At 42.8% G+C, this 18,546-nt stretch overlaps 1 protein-coding gene across 4 annotated transcripts in view; it reads right to left on the bottom strand.

The window, feature by feature from the left end:
* Nucleotides 1-15,855, bottom strand: part of CBP (sarcoplasmic calcium-binding protein) — an 88,987-nt gene extending 73,132 nt beyond the window's left edge. Inside the window, exons 1-3 of one of the 4 annotated variants that reach the window (XM_053779767.2) lie at nt 15,677-15,855; nt 10,232-10,285; nt 490-612 (exon numbers count right to left, since the gene is read on the bottom strand). In XM_053779767.2, coding sequence (XP_053635742.2) covers nt 490-612; nt 10,232-10,285; nt 15,677-15,775 — 276 coding nt within the window. In that variant the 5' untranslated portion in view covers nt 15,776-15,855. The remainder of the gene's footprint in view (nt 1-489; nt 613-10,231; nt 10,286-15,676) is intronic. The other 3 variants (XM_070088409.1, XM_070088408.1, XM_070088410.1) reach the window with 3 other exon arrangements.
* Between the last annotated feature and the right edge of the window lie 2,691 nt (nt 15,856-18,546).

Raw genomic sequence — 18,546 nt, forward strand, 5'->3', positions numbered from 1 at the left:
ACAACAGGTGTAAAGAAACACGCCCAATGTTTACACAGCCAAATATGAATTGACAAAGCTCTACCCAGAACAAACATGAATTGACAAAGCTCTACCGGGAATCGAACCACGGACACTCAGCGCGTGAAACGAGCGTTTTGCCTACCAGGCCACGAGCCACCCCTATTGCCACAGAGGGCAAGACGCTTAAGCAGGTCACATTTGCTATCCCTGGGTGTTAGTCGACTGTTGTGGGTTGCATTCTCTGGAGTGGAAGTAGAGGGGGTTGGGCGGGGTAGGATAAATCTTAAATATGGCAATTTATATGCAAAAACAGCTTTAAAATTACTAATGAGAAAATATTACAATGCAAATGAGCTGCCGGTGCACGAATTAGCCCCCTAAGGAGGAAAAATAAAAATAAAGAGGCACTCACCATCATGCCTCGTTTTCTGGAGTCGCGGTTGAAGTCTGAACTGGGGGAAGAGCAGAGGTACTGGAGGTACTCACCGTCATGCCTCGCTTGCCGGAGCCGGAACCACGGTCGGAATCGGAGTCGGAACTGGAGTCGGACTTGGCATGGCTGCGTGCGCTGGCCCGCTTGCTGTATTCCCTCACCGTCCACACTTCACTCTGCACACGTCAGAATGAATCATCCATTTATTCAAAACCTTATTAAAACGGGCGAAACGGTCCACACCTCGCTATACTGTAGGTTACTGTTTACTCTAATCGCATGATTATAATTGCTAACACAACAGGAGTTACAGTAGTAGCTGTGATATTTACAGAACACTGACCGTGCAAGTCACTCAACGTTCTTGGCAATAATAATCCATACAACACAATAAAAACATAAAATATAAAAATAAAAGACACGAACAGTAATAAAAGGCTCAACGCAAATCAATAATACTATTGTCCAAGTTAAAATAGCCAGCATTAATTAAAAGGTACAAAAAATATCAAAAGACGCCCCTAAAAGTTCTTCGAGATCCCTACAGGCACCTCGGTATTTATAAAAACCATGACAAAACCTAAGTCGTGGGAAAACTATTAAAATGTGTTCCAGAGTCCGCTGCACGTCACGCTACATAAAGGAAGAGTGCAGGGGTCTATGGGTGAGGTGTGCCCGCTCCTTATCTACAGATTCATCTTAATGAGACTATTCCGGTCGAAGGAGGACCAGGCTCCCAGGTCCTGCCGAACTCTGTATAACTTGCTCCTAGTCTACAGGACCCACGTGACCCGAAGTTATATACAGTAATACAGGTTTGGCTGTTTTTAAGTGTCATAATAAAAATAACCTAAGAAAAGTACAGCATTTAAAATTAAAAATGCAATGTGTGGATACAACTTTACCGATACTTTACTGCAATAATTTTCTTAGTTTGATTACAATGCTGATAGTTTGAGAGATACGTACATGTCAGGTAACCTTAAAAAAACATTGTACTAATCAGGAAGCTTTGGAAATTAATTCCCCTGGACTGATAAAGCTTACCTGGGGCTTCATCAATGCAACGCTCCTGGTGGGCGAAGCGTTGCGCCCACCAGGGTGTTTATCAAATGTCTTTGATAGGCAAAATGTTGGCGAGTATGGATTTATTATTATTATAATCAAAAAGAAGCGCTAAGCCACAAGGACTATACAGCGCTGCAGGGCAGGAAGGAAGCGAGGGCATCAGGTGGCAAAAGGGAGATGGATGAGCAACAGGTTACGGATAACAGCGGGGCAGTGGATGGTGAAAGGGTAAAGGGCAGCAAGAGACTGAACCAGAAAGGGCTGAGGGGAGTGTGAAAAGTATCATCAGAGTTTGTGGAGTAAATCAGTCGTTGTCAAGAAGTCAATGAGAGAGTCAGGATTAAAGGAGGGTCCATCAGCAAGAAGGGAAGGTAAAGAGAGAGTAGGAGAACGAAGACGACGTTGGAGGTAAATTCTGCGTGCTCGTTGATAGAGAGGGCAGTCTAACAGAATGTGGCTAATCGATACTGGAACTTGACACTGCTCACAGAGAGGAACAGGGTGCCTCTCCATGAGATACCCATGAGTAAGACGAGTGTGGCCAATGCGAAGGCGGGAGAGAGTGGTCTCCCAACCTCGGCACTGATGACAAGAAGACGGCCAGTAACCTATGCTCGGTTTAATAGAATGAAGTTTGTTACCGAGCAGAGTTGACCAACGTTGTTGCCAACGGGTGCGAAGGTGGGTAGCTATTGCAGCAAAATAGTCTAGAAATGGAACACCTCGATAGGAAATTGGTAGGTCATATACTGCTGACCGCGCAGCAGTGTCTGCCTGTTCATTGCCCTGTACGTCGACATGACCAGGGACCCAACAAAAAACAATATCTTTATGTTTGGTAGAGATACGGCGTAGCCAAAGTTGGATACGGAGAACTAGGGGATGAGATGTATCAAATTTTCGTATAGCCTGTAGAGCACTAAGGGAGTCTGAGACTACTACAAATGATGACACAGGCATAGATGCGATACGAATAAGTGCTGCAAGAATGGCATACAGTTCAGCAGTAAAAATGCTAGCTGAAGATAGTAAATGCCCTCGTACGACGCTGTCCGGAAACACTGCTGCGAATCCGACGCCGTCTGAAGACTTAGAGCCATCTGTGTACACAGCGGTGGCATGAGAATGAGAGTGGAAGTGATCAAGAAAAAGAGAGCGGGAAGCCACCGTAGGCAGTTGAGCTTTCGAGCAAGGGAGTGAGAAAGAACAGACCCGAACAGCTGGAACTTCCCAGGGGGGTAGGGAAAAGTGAGATGCTACATGAACATATAAAGGTGGTAACTGAAGGGAAGACAAGAGTGAAAGTAGGCGAAGAGAAAAGGGACGGAGCAAACAGGGGCGGCGAACGAATAAAGAATGTCTACTAATATCGGTGACCATTCTATAAATGGAAGGATTGTGTAGATCGTGAGAGCGTACATAGTAACGAAGGCAATGGGCATCACGGCGATCAGACAAGGATGGAACATTTGCTTCTGTATAGAGGCTCTCAACAGGGGAAGAGCGAAAAGCACCAAGGCACAAACGTAAGCCTTGGTGATGGATAGAGTTAAGGCTAGAGAGAGTAGCAGGAGAGGCCGCGGAATAAATCTGGTTACCATAATCGAGTTTCGATAAAACGAGGGCTGAATGTAGGCGAAGCAGAGTTCGACGATCAGCTCCCCAGGAAAGATGAGCAAGGGTTTTAAGAAGGTTTAGCCGGCTGTGACAAGTTGCCTTCAGAGAGGTAATGTGAGGTTTCCAGGTTAACCGACGGTCAAAGAGAAGGCCTAGAAACCTGACTGTATCACGTTCGGGGATACGGGAGCCATAGAGATACAAAGGATGATCGGAGATAACAGAGCGTCTAGTGAAAGTAATTTGGTGAGTTTTGGTACTTGAAAATTTAAACCCATGTGTGGTGGCCCAAGTGGAAACACGGTCGACCGCATGCTGGAGAGAAACTGCAATAAGGTGACAGTCAGCGCCTGCACAAGCAATAGCGAAGTCATCAACATAGAGTGATGACCAAATATTGGGTGGAAGAACAGAGGCCAAATCATTTATAGCAAGGAGAAAAAGTGTTGTGCTTAGAACACATCCCTGAGGGACACCTTCAGCTTGGACGAAGTCCGGGGAAAGAACATTATTGACTCGAACACGGAAATGTCTGTCAGTTAAAAAGTTCTTAAGGAAGGATGGTAGATTGCCTCGGAGGCCTAAGGAATGGGCCTGGGCCAAAATATTATACCTCCAAGTTGTGTCATATGCCTTCTCAAGGTCAAAAAATATGGCAATAACTGAGTGATTATTCGCAAAGGCATTACGAACATACGTATCCAAGCGTAGTAAGGGGTCTATGGTAGAACGACCCTTACGAAAGCCATATTGACTAGCGGAGAGACTGTTGTGAGTCTCTAAATACCACATTAAACGTCGATTTACGAGGCGTTCCATCACTTTGCAAACTGCACTTGTAAGAGCGATGGGGCGATAGTGGGAGGCATCATGTCCTGTAGTACCCGGTTTGCGGAAAGGGAGAACAATGGCAGATTTCCACAGCTGGGGAAGAACTCCTTGTGCCCAAATAAGATTGAAGAGGTGTAAGAGGACTACAAGGGCTGACCGATGTAAATGTTGTAACATACGAATATGAATGTCATCAGGCCCAGCTGCCGATGATCGGCAAGCTGAGAGCGTTGCCTCCAGTTCTTGAAGTGTAAAAGGCACATTATACTGTTCTTCTCCGAGAGAAGAAAAGTCCAAGGGTACTAACTCTCTGGCAGACTTTGAGGAAAGAAACGAGGGGCATAGATGGAGCCCTCGGGAAATACGGACCAGATGTGTGCCAAGTTCAATGGCAACGTCGAGAGGGTTTGCTATATCAACACCAGTGACCCGTAGAACAGGAGCCGGGTCAGGAGAGTATTTACCACTCAATTTCCTCACTTTTTTCCAGACTGCACTCATAGAAGAAGCAGAGGTGATGGTGGAAACATAGTCTCGCCAACAAGTGCGTTTAGCTTCACGGATGACACGGCGAGCGATCGCACGCTTCTGCTTAAAATCAACAAGTCTCTCAGCGGTTCTATTGTACCGGTACCTGCCCCATGCAGCACGTTTCAAACGTACTGCACGAGCACAAGCAGGAGACCACCAAGGCACGCACTTCTGAGAATGCCTGCCTGAGGTGTGGGGTATAGAATGAGAAGCTGCGGTATAAACTGATGTCGAGAAGATGTGTAGGAGCTCATCAATGGAGGATGAAGAAGGAACCTCACTAAAAGCAGTGAGGTGTGAGTAAAGATCCCAATTTGCCCGATCAAATTGCCAGCGAGGGCTACGGGAAGGTGGTGAATAAGAAGGAGAAGTAAGAATGATCGGAAAATGATCGCTGTCATGTAAGTCTGGTAGAACAGACCAGGTGAAGTCTAGTGCTGTGGAGGAAGAGCAGACTGATAGATCGATGCAAGAGAGAGTATGAGTACGAGGATCAAAATGGGTGGGAGTACCCGTATTTAAAACATGGAGGGGGTGAGAGGCAAGAAAAGCCTCCAACTGAATGCCACGTGAGTCACAATGAGACCCCCCCCAGAGGAAATGGTGGGCATTAAAATCACCAAGTAACAGAAGTGGTGGTGGTAAGGATGAAACAAGAAAGGCAAAGTCTGGGATAGAAAATGCTCGAGAAGGAGAGAGATATAAAGAACATATTGTAAACCACTTATTCAAGTGGATACGGGCTGCAGTGTAATGCAGCGAGGTATGGACAAATAGTTGACAGTACGGAATATCATTGCGTAGAAGAAGGGCACTTTCATTAAAGGTCCCATCTGAGAAAGGATCCGAAGAATACAATAAATTATAGCCTGAGATAGGTTGGAAAACAGCCGAGTGTAATTTTGGTTCTTGTAAGCAAGCACCAACAGGGGAAAACCTGGAAAGCAACATCTGAAGCTCACCCCGATTACCCCTGAGGCCGCGGATATTCCACTGTAAATAGGCCATGATTGGCGATGAAGAAAATATCAGGAATCTGTAGGTAAAGGCACCTACGGACTAGAGGGGTTAGAAAAGTCAACGTGTGGTGGCATTGGAAGATGTTCAAGTAACGAAGGAACGGAGCGTTGCGAAGAATGGGGTTGTGAAGATGGAGGAGAGGGAAGAGAAGGAACAGGAAGTGAATCAGTGTCCATTGAAGGTTTAGTCTCTGCAATATATTCTGAAATGGCTTCAAGTGTTTCTGAATTCAAAGATGTATGGGAAACCATATTGGAGATAGGAGGAGGAGGGTGAGTAAAGATTGGGACAGTAATGGACTGTACCAAAGTAGAGGGGGAGGGAAAAGTGTAAGGGACTGGAGATGAAGTGTGGGGGGGGACAGAAGAGGTAGAAACCTGGGAGGTGACAGAAGAGGGAGAAACTTGGGAGGGGACGGGGGTGGAAGGCATAGTACGAGGAGGAGGGTGAATCTCCACACTTGTAATAGAGCCAGAGAGAGGGGAAGAACTAGGTACAGAGACTGGAAAGGTAACGTGTGGAGGTGGAAGAAGGGAAGGAAGGGGCAAAGAAGATTTGAGCAATGTGGATTTTTTGGACTTCTGAGTAGAGGGGCGATTGGTATTAGGTGTCGTACGAGGTCTTGTCGATACTGGGGCTTGTGAGGAAGGACGCGAAGATGTGAGAACAGACTGAGTTGTAGTCGGGACGTCAGAGCCAAGGACAGCAAAAGGATTAGATGCCGTAATGGCTATGGGAGGGGTAACAACAGAGGAGGCTGCAGAAGATGGGACCCCAGAAGTGGGGGGATGTTTGGAAACACGAGAATAAGAAACACGGGGTAGTCTCCCTTGGAGGCGGAGATGAGTAACTGCCATAGCATAAGGGAGACCTTCTGCCTCTTTGAGGCAACGGATTTCACGTTCATTTAAGTAGACCTGGCAACGGCGGGAGTACGAAGGGTGAGCTTCATTACAATTAAGGCAAGATGGAGGTTGACTGCAAGATGTATTAGAATGGTTGTCGGCACCACAGACTGGGCATTCGGCCATAGATCTGCAATATTTCGCTGGGTGACCAAAACGCCAGCAATTTCTACATTGTTGCGGTGTAGGTATCACCTTTCGAACTTGTAACCGATGTCCCGCGACATATACAGAAGACGGGAGTTCTCGGCTGTCAAAAGTTAAACGAGCCACATTGCAAGGGTAACGTCTCCGCCCCCGGGCAGGAAGGACATAAGTGTCTACTTTGAGGATTGGGAGATCCTGGAGTTCCAGCTGTTCAAAAATGTCATTGCCACATGACTGGAAATTCTGTTGGACTATGGTATGGGGCAGAATGACAGTACCACTACAAGAATTGAGAGAAAGATGTTTTTCAATAGTGATAGGAGTAGTATCGATATTCGAAAGGAGAGAAAGATCATGAGCTTGGGTAGCATTCTGGACAGTGACGATGCGCGTACCGCTCTTGAGAGCGTGAAATGAAATATCTCTGCCAACATGACGCAGGAGCGCTTTGGCAATACTATGGTCAGAAAGGTAGGCAGAAGAAGAAGTTGGTCTTAAAGTAAAGAATTTAGTCCATTGTGTGGTCCGAAACTGAGCGTGGAGAGGGAGTGCTTGACGTGTCGGTCGTTTCCGAGTAGAATGGGAAGGTAACGACGGAGCATCATCAGGAGATTGACGTTGGCGTTTAGGAGTAGGACCGGAGTTGGTCCGGCATGAAATGGGTGGGCGATTCGAAAATTGCCGTACCGTAGAGGGAGAAGCCGGAAGCATAGTCAAAGGAGAGCGGAGTTCAGACAAATCGAAGGAGTCAGTCGAAGCCCCGGTACCTGAAGCGGGTGAGGAAACAGCACCAGCAAGAGGTACAGGGGCATCAGGAGTGTCCGAAGAGTGGTCTAAACACAAGGCAGGGTCAGAATGGGGTGCGGTATCAAGAAGGGGCCCGGGGGTAGTGGTTTCATGGACTAGGGCTGCCATGGTTAGGTTACTCCTTTGCTTTTTGTTTTTAAGAAAAAAAAAGAAAGAAGAAAAGAAAATAAAAACAAAAAAAAGAATAAAAAAAGGGGGGAGCGGGGAGGAATAGTTCCCAGGAGAAATGAAAGGGCCGGAAATCTCCCTCCGCGCCCAAGAGGACTCGACACCGCTAGTAGCGCAGATGCAGCATGGAACCCGTGCCATACCCTACCCTTCATGCCAGTAAACCAGCAATCCGGGATAGCAACCTCACATCTGCCGAGCTACCTCGGTGGACAAAAGAGAGGGCGGCCGGATATCCGCCACAAAGCATACCTCCTTCAGCCACCACCCCCGGAATCCGAAAGGTGGCTTCCAGAGATACACCCGTCGCCCAAAAGACACCCAAAGCTACTCCGGGATACCGGAGAGGGATCGGGACATCCCTAGGCAATCCAGATTCCACGGCAAACTACGCCACCGCCAAGAAACCTCAACGGAATGGGATCGACCCCGGTGTCCTTTCCCCTACCTAGGAACTAGCACGCCTGTGGGAGAAATCACGAAGGCTAAAAAGAGGAAGGGCAAAAGGGAGGGGTGAGGAGGAGGAGGAGGAATGGAAAAAGGGGAGGATGGGGAGGATGGGATAGGGGAGGGGAGAATGGGGGGTAATTAGGTTCGGTCTGAGGAAGAAGACCGACAGGGCTAATTCCTCAGACCAAGAGCCTCTTCACCACGCCAAGGAGCCCCCCTTGAAGAGGTGGCGAGTATGGAGATTCAGTCCTTTTGAGAAATTACGCGTCATTTATTTTATTTTGGGTGATATTAGCAAATATAATACATTTATTATGGGACGTCAGGGCCAATCAACAGTTAGTACTGATGCTCTTGGCCAATCACAGCGAACGTAAACAAAGACAAATCCAATTTCAAAAAAATTGAGCCAGTCTCATGTCTACCACGGGTGGAGTAAGTTTGGCTTCGGTTAAGTTTCTCATATCTGCACAACTTTAAACAATGTCCATAACAAAACCAGTTTGATACTGAACCTTTTAAGGAATGTATTATGGCCAAACTCGCACAAAGACCGGATGTCCATAATTACAGGTGTTACCAATTATTATAATCAAGGGGGAAGCGCTAAACCCGGAGGATTATACAGCGCCTGGGGGGTATGTGGAAGGCATTCAGGCTTAATTCGGGGAACTGGAGCACAGATCCAATTCCCTAAATCAAGAGCCCCTCACCAACATCAAGGAACCTTCCTTGAGGGGAGGTGTTACCAAGCGTTGCATCTGTGCGTCTTTTATACATTTGTCATTATATAACTTGTGTAATAAAGTTCTGGTAGTTTTAAGTGGTATCTTAGTACGGTTGGTTGTATTAGCACTTGTCGAGTTATTTTAACTGGTCGAATTTGTCCTTGCTGCTTCATTTAACGTCTGAATGTTTTAATTCAGAGGTATTTTGAGTTTCTTCTAAGGGATTTTCCCCACACAATTCAGCTTTTGCTCTTACCTCTCAACTACGTTAATTTTCAACGCTTTATAGGAAATTGCTTTCTACGCCATGTATCAGTTATGGATACTTTGTCTAGACAGCTTTCCTCGTACTTACTCGTCTCTTACCATCAGCCTTCTACATTTCAGGATATTTATCCCCTCAATTTTCTAAAAGGTATTCTGCGAGATTTGTAGCTGATATTCTTCCCAACGTTTCCGATGTTTTTCCCCTCTTGGTTTTTTTTCTTCAATTCATAAGAATTTTTTTAATCTTCCATCAAAACTAATATGACACTTCCTTATGTTACTGTCCTATTTTTCAAGGACATTTTTTCCTGTTTTCCTTGGAATCTGTCTTCATTTTCAACACTTTCCTTAAAATTTTCAGGTTATTTTCTCCCCCTTACGTATGAAATTTCCGATTTATATATTTTTTGTCAGATTTACAGGCACATCTACCGAGCATTCAGTCACTTAACTGTATTATGATAGGTAATACCCACCTTCACTGTAGATGGGTAATACCCACCTTCACTGTAGATGGGTAATACCCACCTTCACTGTAGATGGGTAATACCCACCTTCACTGTAGATGGGTAATACCCACCTTCACTGTAGATGGGTAATACCCACCTTCACTGTAGATGGGTAATACCCACCTTCACTGTAGATGGGTAATACCCACCTTCACTGTAGATGGGTAATACCCACCTTCACTGTAGATGGGTAATACCCACCTTCACTGTAGATGGGTAATACCCACCTTCACTGTAGATGGGTAATACCCACCTTCACTGTAGATGGGTAATACCCACCTTCACTGTAGATGGGTAATACCCACCTTCACTGTAGATGGGTAATACCCACCTTCACTGTAGATGGGTAATACCCACCTTCACTGTAGATGGGTAATACCCACCTTCACTGTAGATGGGTAATACCCACCTTCACTGTAGATGGGTAATACCCACCTTCACTGTAGATGGGTAATACCCACCTTCACTGTAGATGGGTAATACCCACCTTCACTGTAGATGGGTAATACCCACCTTCACTGTAGATGGGTAATACCCACCTTCACTGTAGATGGGTAATACCCACCTTCACTGTAGATGGGTAATACCCACCTTCACTGTAGATGGGTAATACCCACCTTCACTGTATTGTGATGGGTAATACCCACCTTCACTGTATTGTGATGGGTAATACCCACCTTCACTGTACTGTGACAAGTAATACTCACCTTCACTGTATTATGATAGGTAATACCCAGGTTTTCTTACCTTAGCAACAGGGAGACACAGGTCCACATGTCCATCATCACCACCAACCTGCAACTGTCACGTTTATTACTGCCGGGTCACACACCATCAATTTTAGCAAGACTAGGCTTCCAAACCGACAATTACTTTATTATTTTTAGCAATGTTAATTTACTATTTTATGTTTAGTAATGTTAATCATTTATTATTCGTTTATTACTATTAAGTAGAAGCGCTCGCGAAAATTATAATCATTGCAGCCTACTTACCTAAAATTTTCGTAAAAAAATGACCTGCACATTCTTATGAAGGTGCCGGGTTTATATCCAGTGGTTACATTTATAACTATGTTAAAAAAGGGTGGACCGGTAATCCAGCGGAAGGCCTTGGTCAGGCGACGAAAAGCTCCAGCTGCTGGTCATCATCATGACTAAAATCCGCGTCAAGACACTTGTCCTGTTTCCTGACAAACCTGACCTAAGGTGCAGGATAAACCTCTAAGTCATCCTGGTTTACTAACATACTGCAAACTTTTCATATGGGATTTTTAAATTTGCACTAAAACCCAGCAACCTAAATTATGATAAATTAGACACATGTGCAACTCTTGGGTATCTTTATTGAGGAAACGTTTCGCCACACAGTGGCTTCATCAGTCCATACATAGGAGAAACTTGAAGAACAGGAGGAGAATGAGGTAATCAGTCCCTCAACCTTGAGTCGATGTGTTCAGTCCATCAATCTCAAGATTGATGGACTGAACACATCGACTCAAGGTTGAGGGACTGATTACCTCATTCTCCTCCTGTTCTTCAAGTTTCTCCTATGTATGGACTGATGAAGCCACTGTGTGGCGAAACGTTTCCTCAATAAAGATACCCAAGAGTTGCACATGTGTCTAATTTATCAACATGTCGGTTCTCTGAACCATTCATCTACAAACCTAAATTATGTTGATAAATTGAGGGAATTATGTTCAATTGCGTAGTTACATTTCATTATTATTATCAGCAGTAGCATTAGTAGTACTAAAAGTGAGTATACATATAGATGAAGCTATACTATAAACCTTCATAGATTAATAGGAAATAAGGAAACTTGAAAACTTACTAAGCGCTGGCAGAATAGGTCAGTCAGTGCTTCACAACGTGATGAATACACAAAGGTCTCAAACAAAATGCAAAGCAAAAGCAGCAGACGTCATAGATAACAAGAAAATATAAGCTACAAACTAGAAGAATACATAACCACATATATAAGTCATTCAGTAAGCAGAGCACGCAGTAAATTAAATATGCGAGTGCGTGTTAGGGGTCCAGTTGGCCTCTTCCCACACCACTCTTACAAATACAAACATTGCTTATCTGGATAAACCTCAGCAGGGAAGGCAGACAACAGTGTGAAGCAGCAATTGTTCAAGTGGGTTAAGAAAGAGCAATACCGTCCAGTTAGAAGTAATTTCAATTAAACTCGTAGTTAATTAGTATGTTAACATCAGGAATACTCTAGTCTCTAAAACACGAATTATTTATTTATATATATATATATATATATATATATATATATATATATATATATATATATATATATATATATATATATATATATATATAATGCAAAACAACCACTGTGAAAGAATAGAGAAATTCCAAGCGCTTTCGTGACTACTCACATTATCAAGGAACAATGAAAGTAAAGCATCAAAGGAAGGTATATAAAGGGGTAGCCCACACCTCACTATCAGATCCCGCAACAAAGAAGCACCTGACGCGAGACAGCAGGCTCACCGGCCGAACTAGACAGGTCCTTCACACACTCACCAACAAACTATTCTACCCAAGAAATAAGAAATTAAAAAAATTATTATTTGTCCAATGTATTATTAAAATCTTCCCAAATTCTTTTAATTATAAATGGATCTAATTTATATAATTAAAAGAATTTGGGAAGAATTTAATAATACATTGGACAAATAATAAATTTTTAAATTTCTTATTTCTTGGGTAGAATAGTTTGTTGGTGGGTGTGTGAAGGACCTGTCTAGTTCGGCCGGCGAGCCTGCTGTCTCGCGTCAGGTGCTTCTTTGTTGCGGGATCTGATAGTGAGGTGTGGGCTACCCCTTTATATACCTTCCTTTGATGCTTTACTTTCATTGTTCCTTGATAATGTGAGTAGTCACGAAAGCGCTTGGAATTTCTCTATTCTTTCACAGTGGTTGTTTTGCATATTCTGAAATCACCTGTTTACTGTGATCTTATTGCATATATATATATATATATATATATATATATATATATATATATATATATATATATATATATATATATATATATATATATATATATATAATATATATATATATATATATATATATATATATATATATATATTATTACATACACATCGGACGATGCAACATTCCACCCCCAATGAAAAGCAAGGGTGCCACTAGCACGAAAAAGAACAGTGTCAGGGGCCCAAGAATGTTCAACTGCCTCCCAACATACATAAGGGGGATTACCAATAGACCCCTGGCTGCAAGAAGGCGCTGGACAGGCACCTCAAGTCAGTACCTGACCAGCCGGGCTGTGGTTTGTACGTCGGGTTGCGTGCGGCCAACAGTAACAGCCTGGTTGATCAGGCCCTGATCCACCATGAGGCCTGGTCACAGGCGGGGGTGTTGACCCCCCGAAACCCTCTCCAGGTATACTCCATGTAAGCCATGCGTGTCGTAAGAGGCAACTAATATACCGGGAGCAAGGGGCTAGTAACCCCTTATCCTTTGGATATTGCTAAATTTTAGAGAAATTTTAGTTTTTCTTTTTTAGGCTACCCTACCTCAGTGGGATACGGCCGGTTCATTAAATATAATTATATATATTAAATATAATTATATATAACATGGATATATATAACATGGATATATATATATATATATATATATATATATATATATATATATATATATATATATATATAATACACGCAATTGAAAAATAAATTATGGCAGCTAAAAATGTGAAAGGTGTATCAGATAAAGAAAAAGAAAAAATATATATTAGCTGGTGAGTAATGTTTGCTTGACAAGTGCGCGGTCAAAGAGACCTGATGTGATGGCTGGAGAAACTTTCTAATGGTGTTGGTCTTTAAGGTGACACTGACGACCATCATGAATTTCATCTGTAGACAGAGTGGAGTAGCTGCTAGTTGTGTGTACATTAGCAATATCCATGTGGGTGTAGAAATATATGTATACTATATAGTGCAAGAAAGCCAAGGCATCGATCTGGCACATGTAATAACTAATAATTATTGTATTAGAATTATTATTATTCACGGGGAAACGCTAAACTCTTGGGGATTAAGTAACACCTGTGCTATGGGAAGCAATTACGTTTAGTCCAAGGAAGTGGGAGGTAACTCTGATTGCTTGGAACAAGTGGGATTCAGCAACATGAAGGTACCTGCACATGTTGATTAATTTACAACTCAGGAGTGCGGGAGGCACCCAGCAGAGCTTGACACTCACCCCTAAGTATGCTATGGAGAGGAAGCATAAACTCGGGTGAAATCCCAGTCACTAAAAACAATGGATATAGCCCCACACCATAAAGGTGGCAGCAAAGCAATAGCTAAGAACTATAGACCAATAGCGCTAACGTCCTACATCATAAAAATAATAGCTAGAACTGAGTATACTACAAATTATAGTCACACAGAGCAGAAAAACAGTGTGGAGGATCTGGGAGTGGTAATGTCAGAGGATCTCGCCTTCAAGAATCACAACAGTGTCACTCGCATCTGCGATGAAAATAAGATGTATCATGAGAACCTTCAAAACAAGGGATGCCAAGCCAATGATGATCCCTTTCAAATCACTTGTTCTCTCTAGGCTTAAATACTGCTGTACATTAACATCTCCATTTAAGGCAGGTGAAATCGCAGATCTAGAGAATGCACAGAGAACCTTTACTGCACATGTAAGTTCCGTCAAACACCTTAACTACTGGGAACGCTTGGAAGCACATGACTTGTACTTACTGGAGCGCAGGCGAGAGAGAATCATAATCTACATTTGGAAAATCCTAGAGGAACTGGTCCCAAATCTACACACAGAAATCACTCCCTACGAAAGCAAAAGACTGGGCAGACGGTGCAACATACCCCCAGTGAAAAGTAGGGGCGCCATTAGTACACTAAAACACAGTGTCCGGGGCCCAAGACTTAGTTTCCCACCAGGAATAAGAGAAATTACCAACAGACTCCTGGATGCCTTCAAGAGGGAACTGGACAGATACCTAAAGTCAGTACCCGATCAGCCGGGCTGTGGTTCGTACGTTGGAGTACGTGCGGCCAGTAGTAACAGCCTGGTTGATCAAGCCCTGATCCACCGGGAGGCCTGGACTGGGCTGCGGGGGCGTTGACCCCCGGAATACCCTCCAGATAGACTCAGGAGTGCGGGAGGCACCCAACAGAGCTGGACACTCAGAGCTCAACCACTTATCGCACTTACTGATTCACTGATGCTGTTATTGGTGGCATTTAGTCAACGATAATTTACTGAAATCAGTTAATATCTAGCACATTATTGATAATAGTTACAGTGTAGTAATTTACCGATTATAGTAATTATAGGATGAGATCAATTACTGATGGTAGTCACAGCATGTATACCATCTCATCGTAAATATCAATTTTTGTTGTTGTTGTTGACTTACCAAAACAACCCAGCACTTGGAGACGTGACACCTGACAGCTCACATACGCAATTGCATGGTTTAAATGTCTAGTCCAGACTTTTTTAGTTATCTTTTTTTAAATAAATATTAAGCACTCAGGTTGAGTGGGATGATATAGCATTAAGATGCTGCTACAAGTGTACTTTTGGGAAGGTTTCTGGCAATGTGGTTCCCAATGGAAATAAAGGACCCCAATGGAAATAAGTCACTCAGTCTGACTTTTTTGGGTTATCCTAGGTTCTCTACACATATGCTGCTATGTATGATAATTCTATGTAACTGTATTGTGTATACCTGAATAAATTTACTTACTTACTTACTTACTTACCCACTTTCCCCACACAGTTTTATCTTAAAACTCATTTTGACTCGACTTCCCTCACTGTGCCGCTAGTATAGTTATAACTGCAACTCTAAAAGCTTCTTACCGATCAAACATCTAAAAATATTAACTTTTGACCATCTAGTAAACTGTAATTACCTTTTAAATGAACATATGGAAATAAATTTATTGCTAAACACGTAAAATGCCAGCTATATTTAACATGGATACTTTAGATTAAATAGTTTGCATAACTATGGACTCGTCCATGTAAGAAACAACTACTGTAAATGACTAACATAAATGTAGGGTCTTGGAAATATATTTTTTATTATTGCAAAAAAATCATGAATGGATATTGATCGAGGTGATTCGGTAGAGTAAAGAAGTCACAGTAGGTAGTACCTTAACAAACTCACGGGTGAGTACTGCCATAGGGTAAACCAGCCTTTGTAGTGCATGACGGGTCCTGAGGGCGGAGGTAACACATCTAGAGAGAGACATTGTTACTGGGCACAGTCAGGCGTTCTACTGAGCCTCTCACACACCCACCCATGGATAACCTATTCAGCCGCCCTCTCTAACTAGAACACCATGGGAACAAGGAATCCCCCTTGAAAGACATGTAATTTGTAGATGTTGTTGTCTCATAGGAGAAACATTGTAGACCATTACCGATGGAAGTAATTTACCAGAATGATTTCTAGTGGTTAGTGCTGGGTATAAATTAACGAGAGGACTGTTGTTAGACCAGGCGGCGGAATAGTGGTTCTCTTGGTGATGCTAACGCTCGCCACCCACTAGATTTTGGACTGAACGCTTCCAAATTTTCTAATTTTAATAGCCTTTTAGTTATGTAATTTAATAACAAAGAAAATAATGAATAACTTCTTAAACAGTTACACACGATCATTAATATATTTATGTTATAAACATTAATGTATACAAATAAAATCATTTTCAAAACAATTAGGAAACAATAAAGTGAGCAACTTCTAGCACTCATAATAAGCACAGTGTTTCCAGCAAGTCTACGTTTAAATACTGAGCAACATTTAAAAATAATATTACGTGTTCACTGTGAGTTAATATGCTTTATAAGTCATTTAGCTAAAAGAAAAAAAGTAACAGTGTTACTAAAATATAACGAATGAATTTTACAAGATTTTTCACTAAACTTATTAATAGGCAGCAGGCAGACGTTAGTATTTTCAGTTGGAAGCTCACATTGTCCAGCCAGTTCCTTACAGTATGGTACAAAATTCACATTGTCCAGCCACAGTGTTCCTTACAGTATGGTACAGAACTAACATCGGAGGAACATCAGTGACGCACTTAACAAGGTGTCATGACCTTAACACACTTCCACCACACCAGCGACACTTACTGAACTATATGCTTCACTACACTGTCCAGTCGAGGGAGGTTCCTTAATGCCAGTAAAGGCTCCTGATCCAAGGAACTGAATCGATCCCGATTGTCTCCTATTTCCCCCAGGCTTTGTAACATCATATGAGTTTAGCGCTCCCCATGAATGTGATAGTAATTCACCACGCTGCCAGTGTTCTTCAACAATAATTCCACACTGTGAGCAACACTGACTCACCTAGGTACCACAGTACCAATAGAGCCACAGTAAGCTGAGAATCCCGTATGTTTGACACATGTTAAAAAAGTTATAGATCAAATACAAGATTCTTTAACTGTTCCTTACGCATCTCTTAGCTTTTCATTATCTCTGGGGTCAAAAGCCTCCTCCAGCTGGGCTCAAGAGTGTGTAGGGAAAAGGATGAAAAAGATGAAATTTGACCTCTGAATCAGAACATTTGTATGTTTATACAAGAGCCATTGCTTTTTATTATGTAGAAAACATTTATGCCTGGAGATGATTCAGAAAGCCACCAGCGACAGGGTGCAGGGACTTTCTCTCCAGGGCTCGCCTAATCATAAGCAAGCTACTGGAGAAAGCAGGTCTTACCGATCACCTGACCGCTGCTTGTCTTCGCCATAACTAGACCCAGCATCTCCCAAAACACACAGCTAGCATGTTCATCTAAGTACGTTTAACAATTCTTATCAAACCCTCGTTACTGCATCACTTTAAGAAGTGATTCTTTTTCTTGACTTTCAGACCTCGGCTGCTGAAAAAAGCATAAACGACACTTCCCAAACTGGCTAAACAGCAAATTCACATGTCCAAAGCCCTATCAGCCGGGCTGTGGCTAGTACGTTGGATTGCGTGTGGCTAGTAGTAACAGCCTGGTTGGTCAGGCCCTGATCCACCGTGAGGCCTGGTCATAGGCCGTGGCTCAGGGGTGTTGACCCCCGGAAGACCCTCCAGGTAGATCAGGGATTTTCAACTTTTCCTCCATCATTAACCCCCCTCGGCTTGATGTGTTTCTCCATTTACCCCCTTCCATACAAAAAAAAAAATATCGCCATCATAAAGGGACAGAAAAACAACGTCAGAAAAATATAAATTATTCAGGTTTTGCACAAAAATAGCAATATACATTCGTATCACCAAAAATAAAAAAAATAAAACATTCTTTTCTAAAGAAATAATTATACATTATCAGGTACAGCAAATATTTACCCCTTGCCATGTAATTTTTACCCCCCTTCCTCCCAGGGATAAATTTTACCTTGGTTGAGAATCACTGACGTAGACCAATCTCATTTCGTCAACATTTTCACCTTACGTCGTCCACACTGTGCAAACGAAATATGATTTATTTATTTATTTATTTATTTGGACATGATACATAGTTGTACAAAGAAATATAGTGATTGGGTGTACATGTCAAAAGCCCCTTGTATGCAACTATTCAGCATTGCAGTAACTGATGACATTTTAGCTCCAGCAAAATATTGTATGTTACCTGCCGAGTGACCCAACTGCTACAACAAATCATAAATAATGATCTCTCCTGCAACCACTCTCATTCTTGTCTTAATTGTCCTGAGCGACGACATCCCTCTTATTCTCATCAGTGGCCCATCTTTTGTATCGGGAATATCAATTCCTCTAATTTCAACTGACTGAAAATATGAGACTAAGCGGCCGACTAATCCTTCTCGACCAACCACCTCGAATAGCCCTTAACCCCCAGCAAAGGGGCTCTTGATCCGAGGAACTAGATCTCTTCTCACCTTCCTAGGATCGAATCTAAATCCCCTAACCCTCCTTCTCATTTTGACCATAATAATGGGGACATTTCTCCTTTGTGAAAATCCACCTAGAAATAAGGAAATCACTACTAGTCCTATTATAA

This window comes from Cherax quadricarinatus, chromosome 24 (genome assembly GCF_038502225.1).
Source record: "Cherax quadricarinatus isolate ZL_2023a chromosome 24, ASM3850222v1, whole genome shotgun sequence".
Classification (NCBI taxonomy): Eukaryota; Metazoa; Arthropoda; class Malacostraca; order Decapoda; family Parastacidae; genus Cherax; species Cherax quadricarinatus.